At 48.5% G+C, this 8,013-nt stretch overlaps 1 protein-coding gene and 1 long non-coding RNA gene across 2 annotated transcripts in view; both read right to left on the bottom strand.

Annotated features, from left to right (window-relative positions):
* Positions 1-2,292: 2,292 nt before the first annotated feature.
* LOC116562517 (phospholipid phosphatase 2-like) lies at positions 2,293-4,053 on the bottom strand. The gene is made up of 2 exons (XM_032294813.1): positions 3,883-4,053; positions 2,293-2,770 (listed from the first exon to the last, which is right to left on the bottom strand). Exons 1-2 carry the CDS (start codon positions 4,051-4,053, stop codon positions 2,621-2,623), a joined length of 321 nt encoding a protein of 106 aa, XP_032150704.1. The 3' UTR covers positions 2,293-2,620.
* Positions 4,054-6,861: 2,808 nt separating this feature from the next.
* Positions 6,862-8,013, bottom strand: part of LOC116562516 — a 6,015-nt gene continuing 4,863 nt past the window's right edge. The window contains exons 2-3 of the long non-coding RNA XR_004273986.1: positions 7,334-7,392; positions 6,862-6,940 (exon numbers count right to left, since the gene is read on the bottom strand). This is a non-coding gene — a long non-coding RNA (uncharacterized LOC116562516). The remainder of the gene's footprint in view (positions 6,941-7,333; positions 7,393-8,013) is intronic.

The following is an 8,013-nucleotide window of genomic DNA, read 5'->3' as shown; positions in this document are numbered from 1 at the left end:
AGAGCATGGCATAATGATACCCACATACACAAAACAGATTTAACAGTTACTCATATGTTGCCATGTCTGCTTCATGTTTTCATATTATGAAATATTGTAATTTACAGATCTCACAAAATTTCACTCCTAAATACTTCAGTATACACCTATAAAAAAAAGTAAGCATGAAACTGGGGTGTGGTGGTGGGCACCTGTAGTCCCAGCTACTCAGGAGGCTGAGGCAGGAGCATCGCTTGAGCCTGGGAGGTCAACACTGCAGTGAGCAGTAATTGCACCACTGCACTCCAGCCTGGGCAACAGAATGAGACCCTGTGTCTAAAAACCAAAGTATGTATGGTTTCCTACAATAACATATGGTAGCTGACACGTTCAAAAAAACCCTGCATATCATCGAACATCGAATACTCAGGAAGAGTTTTCTTTTCTTTTCTTTTTTGTTTTTTTTTTTGTTGTTGTTTGTTTTTTTTTTTGAGGCCTAGTCTCGCTCTGTCACCAGGCCGGAGAGCAGTGGCGCAAACTCAGCTCACTGCAACCGCTGCCTCCTGGGTTTGAGCGATTCTCCTGCCTCAGCCTCCCAAATAGCTGGGATTACAGGCATCCGCCACCACGCCAGGTTAAGTTTTGCATTTTTAGTAGAGACGGGGTTTCATCATGTTGGCCAGGATGGTCTCCATCTGCTGACGTGATCCACCTGCCTCAGCCTCCCAATGTGCTGGGATTACAGGCGTAAGCCACTGTGCCCGGCCAGGAGGAGGTTTTCAGAAACCAATTAACCTCAGAAGGTGGGAGAAATGCCGGTCCACGAGGACACAGCCGTGGGAAATGATATTTACATGGCTAAGAATCTGAGTTTCCTGTGAGAAACAACAGAAAAAAAAATCCTCCTTGTACAAAGAGAGAAAATACGATTTTTTTCCATGAAACCATAGGTTGTGGGCAGTGTAAACCCAAAATTACACATGAGAGCTTCCCCAGAGCTCCGTGTGGGTGGAGAAATGTGTCCTAACTGCTGCCCTGCCTGCTCTCTTGGTACTGGGAACCTGTGAGAATTTCCAAGCCCGACACCCTGCGTCCCGGCTTTTCCCAACAGATGCAGAGCAGTGCGTGTGTAGCCCAGCTGGGCAGCACCCAAACGGCGAGACAGGCCACCAGCTCCCAGAGCTGGGCCATCCTGGCTCCTGAGGACCCTCTGGGGATGGCTCTGGTCAGTACAGCCCTTTCTTTCTCTGCTCTCACAGCCGTGGGGTGCACATGCTCTTTCTGAAGCACTGAGACTCCCCCAGCCGAGGCCAGCAGCCAGACTCAGCCATGTCCTCTCCCTCACTCCAAACTTCCTCCGCTCCTCAGTCTTCACAGCTCGTCCCAACATGGCCACCTGCCACCAGCAGACCACACTGGAGTCCTGTGCACTGCAGCTGCTCCCACAGACTCGTGCTCAACCCTCACTGTGGTCCTGGCTTTCAAGGCCATTGTGCCTGGGAGGAGACGGAGGTGTTGGCTGCTGTCAGGGCACTTGGGTCATTCCTATTTGCTCCTGATGCAGTGACTCTCCCCATGGGATCTCGCTGGGAACCTCTCTCCCACCCACTGCCAGAGACTCACATTCTGAGCCCAGACACAGCCTCCTCAGTCCTCGGGCATCACTGCCTGCCGGGGCACCCTAGGAAACCTGGGAGGCTTCAGTGTGACTTTGCTGGCCAGGATTCCGTCTGACACCTGCATGGAGGCAAGTCCCTGACGTTCAGCTGGAGTTCTGCAGGGCCTGGGTCACCTTCCTTCCCATCCACCAAGAGCAGGTCTCCACCGTGGCCCCTTGGGTGGGCTCCCAGGCTGCACTTTTGCCCCCAGGGCTACACCACCCTTCCCATAGGCTAAGTCCTGATAGGAACACCCTGCAGGGTGAGGGAATAAGAGAGGTTCCAGGTGCAAACAAAACATCAGCAGACACTAAGTTACCCCCTGTACAAAAAAAAATGTACCCTTTACCCTCCTGTTGAAAAAGTAAGCTCTGTGTGTTCTGCCATCACTTCAGAGAAACCAGCCCCTGAATTACCCATTTCAGAATCATGGCCCCCAGATGCATGGGGTGGACATGAGCAGAGGTTAGGGATGTCCTGACGCATCTGACCCTTGACTCCAGTGCCGTGCAGGGAGAAACGCAAGAGGTAGGCTTGGCTGCTGCCCTCCACCATCACAGCTGGTTAGTCGGCCTGATGCCGGAGCTCCACGGAGCCCTCTGACTGGAGGAACGCCGTCCCAGAACAGCTGTAAGGAACAGAGGTACTGAGACCACTTGTCAAACCAATGCCCCATTTTACTAAAAACCACATGTACATTACATTTTACAAAACAGTCCCTTCCTTAACCCCATAAAAGAATGGGGATATTTGGGGAGCTACAGAAACAGGTCCCCCTTCAAATGCTCAGGGCTACCTAGGCCTCCCCAGACCCCTGGTCCAGTGCAGGGCAGGGGCAGCAGAGCCTGCTCACTGCTCCCATCAGCCCAGGGTTCCTGGAGCCCGTCCGGAGCCCTCACTGCCTACCCAGGGCAAGAGGGACCACCTCGGGGGCCGGCCTCAGCTGGACTCACAGCCGCTCCCTGCCTGGGAGGGCTCCAGCCTCAGGAGGAGGAGTGCGGGAACCCATAGTGGTTGTGGTCAGCCTCGCCCAGGGTCACTGTCAGTGACAGGCTGGGCTTCTGTTCCAGCTCCTCCTCCTTCGGGCAGTGCTGTGGGGGTTGGGCTTTGAAGAGGTCTGAGATGTAGTGGACCTGGCAGAGTGGAGGAAGGTGAGACTGGGCAGGGACTGGGCAGGCACCAGGGACATGGGCATGAGCAGGAGGGGGAGGAACAGGGTCCCAGGTGGGCAATGAGAGGAAGAGTGCCTGTGGGGAAAGAGAGCCCTCTTAGTGGAGGACCAGTGGAGAGCACTGGGGTGCTGACGGGCCCAGGGAAGGGCTGCAGCGTGCAGGCAGGAGACCCAGGGAAGGAACTGGGGGAAGAAGGTGTCCAGGGAAGGACTGGGTTTGGGGAGAGGGGTCCCGGGGAGGAATGGGGGAAGGAGGGGTTCCATGAATGGACTGGGCTTGGGACAAAGGGTCCCAGGGTAGGATGTGGGGGGGGAAGGGATGGGTCCAGGGAAGGACTGGGGTTGGGGGAAGTAGTCTCAGCTGAGGAATGGGGGAAGGAGGGGTCCCAGGGATGGACTGGGGTTGGGGAAAAAGGTCCCAGGGGAGGAATGGGGGGAAGGGAGGGGCCCTCAGAAAGGACTGGGGTTGGGGGAAGAGGTCCCAGGGGAGAAGTGGGGAGAAGGGAGGGGTCCAGGGAAGAACTAGGGTTGGGGGAAGAGGTCTCAGAGGAGGATGTGGTGGGGGAGGGAGGGGTACAGGGATGGACTGGGGCTGGGGAATCCCAGAGGAGAAATGAGGGGGAAAAGGGGTCCCAGGGAAGGACTGCAGCTGGGGAGAAGCGGTCCCAGAGGATAACTGGGGGGAAGAGGGGTCCCAGGTATGGACTAGGGTTGGGGGAAGGGGTCCCAGGGAGGAATGTGGGGAAGGAGGGGGTCCCAGAAAGGACTGGGGTTGGGAGAAGGAGTCTCAGGGGAGGAATGGGGGAAGAGGGGTCCAGGGATGGACTCGTGTTGGGGAAGGAGTCTCAGGGGAGGATCTGGGGGTGAAGGAGAGGTCCAGGTAAGGACTGGAGTTTGGGGTAGGGGTCCGAGGGGAAAAACCGGGGGAAGAAGGGGTCCCAGGGAAGGACCACGGTTGGAGGAAGGAGTCCCAGGGGAGGACTGCGTGGGGCACGAGTGTGCAGGGAAGGACCAGGGTTGGGCAGGGAGTGGTCTCTGGACAGCACAGGGGATGAGTCAGGGTCAGAAGCTCACAGTGAGGCCAGCCACCAGCGCCCCCTGCAGGAGGCCAGCAAAGATGTCGCTCCAGTGGTGTTTGTGATCAGACACGCGGGTGTAGCCCACATAGAGGGCAAAGGCCACCAGGAAGAACTGGACCGTGGGCAGCAGCAGCTGCGTCCACTTCCAGCAGAGCTGCGCCTGCATGTAGAGCTGGGACGGGAGATGGCGCCTCAGACTGTGCCCTGCCAGGCACACCCACGCCCACTGCACAGATGGCAGCTCCAAGGCCGAGGGCACAAAACCAGCCAGCCCAGGGCCTCCTGTTTTTACAAACAAGTCGGTTTGCCCCCATCACCACCACGACCCACCCATTTTACAGCTGGAAAAACCAAGGTCCAGGGAAGGGAGTGACTTGACGGACGAGCCCCGGAAAACGGACTCACCGCCAGGAACACCACGCAGTACATCCCAAAGGAGGCGTGTCCTGAGTAGAAAGACAACCTGGGGAAGGAGAGGCAGCAGGTTGGCTGATAAATAGATAAACAAAATGTAGTGTGTCTCTACCACGGAATATTATTCATCTGTAGAAGAAATCAGATACTGACACACACTATGACATGAAAGAACTCTGTAAACATTGTGCTAAAGTGAAAAAAAAAAAAAAAAAAGCCAGCCACAAAAGATCACACATTGCACAATCCTGTTTATATAAGAGGTCCAGATTAGGCAACTCTATAGTGACAGATAATAGATCAGTGGTTGCCTATGGGAGCATAAGGTTATAGGGGAGTAGAAGCTAGTAGTAAAGAAATGTGGATTTCTCTATATGGTAATAAAAGCTTCTAAAATTGATTGGGGTAATAGGTGCACAGCTCCATGAATATTCTAAAAACCACCGAATTGCACACTTTAATAAATAAATTGTATGGTATGTGAAGTGCATTTCAATAAAGGTGTTATTTTAAAATACATATATATATATATATTGGTGGCCAGGCATAAGTGGCTCATACCTGCCTATAATCCCAGCACTTTGGGAGGCAGAGGCAGGAGAAACACTTGATTCCAGTAGTTCGAGACCATCCTAGGCAACATAGCATGACCCCATCTCTACAACAATAGATAAAAAATTTACCTCTGTGTGATGATGTATGTCTGTAATCCTAGCTACTTAAGAGGCTGAGATGGGAGTACTGCTTGAGCCCAGAAGAATGAAGCTACAGCAAACCATAATCACACCACTGCAATGCAGCCTGAGTGACAGAGCAAGTCTCTGTCTCTGTAAAGAAAAGGAAAGAAATGCAAGTTTTTAAAATTGATTTGTGAGAGTAACCAAGTTTGAGGAGAAACAGAAGAAAAAAGAGCACTGAATGGTGAGGGTAGTGGCTGGTTTGCCTCAGTTGCTAGCTAATTAATTGGCTTCTGAAAAATTTCTTACTAAAATCCCAGCTCTGGGGTTCAGTCATGCAGTCAAATGATAAACCCTAAATCCTTTACAAATGCTCATCATCTTTCTTTACATGCCTTCTAGTGAAAAATTATTAAGTGCCTAAATATCAAGTGGTCTGAAATGATATCAGCTGTTTATTAAAGAAATAACATCTCAGCCAGGTGAAGTGGCTCATGCCTGTAATCCCAGCACTTTGGGAGTCCAAGGCGGGCAAATCACCAGAGGGCAGGAGTTTGAGACCAGCTTAGAAAACATGGCAAAACCTCATCTCTACTAAAAATACAAAAATTAGCTGGGTTTGATGGTGCATGCCTGTAATCCCAGCTACTTGGGAGGCGGAGGTAGTGAATCTCTTGAACTCGGGACGTGGGGCTTGCAGTGAGCCAACATAGCACCACTGCGCTCCAGCCTGGGCAACAAGAGTGAAACTCCATCTCAGAAAAAAAGAAAAAACAAAAGAAATAACATCTCAATTTTTTTGTTTGTTTTTGAGATGGAGTCTTGCTCCATCACCCAGGCTGGAGTGCAGTGGTGTGGTTTTGACTCATTGCAACCTCCACCTCCCAGGTTCAAGTGATTCTTCTGCCTCAGCCTCCTGAGTAGCTGGGATTACAGGCACGTGCCACCATGCCCAGCTAATTTTTTATTTTAGGTAGAGACGGGGTTTTGCCATGTTGGTCAGGAGGATGTAGATCTCTTGACTTCATGATCCACCCTCCTTAGCCTCCCAAAGTGCTGGAATTATAAGCATGAGATTTTAATTATAAGCACTGCACCCAGCATTTAACATCTCAATTTTTGAAAACCATGAGTCAAATATTATTTTCCTTTTCTCATTTTACAGGTGTGCAACCTAAAGGACAGAAAACTTAAAGAATTTTCCTAAGTGGCAGAATGCAGATTTAAATTCTATCACTTTGGCCTCAGAGCTTGTGCTTTATTTTATTATGATAAATTCATCTTTTTTAAAACCAAGAGACTTACGCAAAATTCTGCTAGGATTTAAAAAAAAAAAAAAAAGCCTCTTCCTTTTCTTGACCATGGCTGCAGGCAGGGCTCACACTGCATTTTCTTTACTTATATATGTCCTGCTTGGATGAAGACATGACAGGGATCTCCTGTCATGTCCCCCTCTTATGAGCAGACCCCATAAGCATGGAGAGAAAGAAATACATTAGAGGGTGTTGTAGGAAATGCTTTCATTCCAGGCACTGCTGTTTAAACTACCCCTAAACTTTCTTTCCTTAAAAGAACAGAGAAAACAAAGAGGACAAAAGATGAAGAAACGTTCCACGTGACCCTCTGCATCCTTATTTGTTGTAATAAAGAAAAAGCATTTTAGGGATTTTTTTGAGTGCAGTTTGTAAGGTGATTCATGTTATTTATTTTCTGTTAATGATTTTCAAAATGTCAATTAAAAACATTCAGAAATTTAGCTTTATCACAGGCAGCTGTGCACATGTGAAGTTAGCTTGATTAACTTCATCTGTATAAACATATAGCTAGTGAACTGACATAACTGATAAACTGGAGAATCAACAGAAACATGCCAAAGACCGGCCCTTGTTTTCCATGGCGATCTCAATTTCAGGAATCTTTACATTACTCTCAGGGCTTCATGGTCTTTAGGGGACTGCAAAGCTATAAATTAAGCACAGAATTACTTTAGTATATTGTAGAAAAATACAGAAGAAGATGCTTTATAAGAGCAGAGTATAAACTCATACAGTTTGGTGATTTTCAAAGAAACCTGAAGAATTAAACTTGTAGTGTAGTCCTCCACAAGGGGCTCAACAAAGCCTTGGAAACATAAATGAAGTAGAATTGCACATGTGACACTTTTAGTAAATTTAAAAAAAAAAAAAGAAAGAAAAAGAAAAAAATGGTCCATTAAATAAAATACCTTAAAAAGCCAAGTAACTAACTGCAAGTCCCACAAAGACATTGGGCAATGATTCTGTATGATTTCAGGCATGCTGATAAAGAATGTCTTAATGTAGTAAAATATAATGAGAAGTACATGTAATTTCTTACCTTTAGTGTTTATTTTACTAGCCATTCCAGGAGGGAAGTAGCAAATAACTAGTTCAGGTCTAGAAAGAAAACCAAGAAATTTTTTACAGTAACCAGTACAATGGCAGTCTCACAGCTAGGAAAATGGTCAAGATATGACTAGGGATTTTTCCTAAAGGCATTTACAGAGTCATCCTGTAATGTAACAATAATTCCTATCATTGTGGACAAAAACTCGGACTTTTCCTTCCCATGACTGGCAAGTAATTATTTAAAAAGTAAATTACTTCTTTCATAAAGAAAAACAAAATTAACACTAGTGTACATTCTTTAGTCACTAAAATTCTGCAGAAACCCGGATATAATAAGAAACTCAATTATCCTACCAGGTGTGGTGGCTCACACCTATAATCCCAGCACTTTGGGAGGCCAAGGTGGGTGGGTCACATGAGGTCAGGAGTTTGAGACCAGCCTGACCAACTTGATGAAACCCGGTCTCTACTAAAAATACATAAATTAGCCAGATGTGGTGGTGCATGCCTGTGATCCCAGCTACTTGGGAGGCTGAAGCAGGAGAATCACTTGAACCCAAAAAACCAAGGTTGCAGTGAGCTGAGATTGCACCACTACACTTCAGACTGGGCAATAGAGCAAAACTCCATCTCTCTCTCTCTCTCTCTCTCTCTCTCTCTCTCTCTCTC

This window comes from Sapajus apella, unplaced genomic scaffold (assembly GCF_009761245.1).
Source record: "Sapajus apella isolate SASKATOON/1434 unplaced genomic scaffold, GSC_monkey_1.0 scaffold32, whole genome shotgun sequence".
Taxonomy (NCBI): Eukaryota; Metazoa; Chordata; class Mammalia; order Primates; family Cebidae; genus Sapajus; species Sapajus apella.
Note: the sequence above shows the minus strand (reverse complement) of the source record. Positions and strands in the feature narration are given on the sequence as shown.

Coding starts and splice junctions, on each gene's coding strand:
- LOC116562517 (XM_032294813.1), bottom strand. CDS start 4,053: ATGCAGGCGCAGCTCTGCTGGAAGTGGACGCAGCTGCTGCTGCCCACG. Junction 2,771..3,882: donor CGCTGGTGGCTGGCCTCACT/GTGAGCTTCTGA, acceptor CCACTCTGCCAG/GTCCACTACATCTCAGACCT.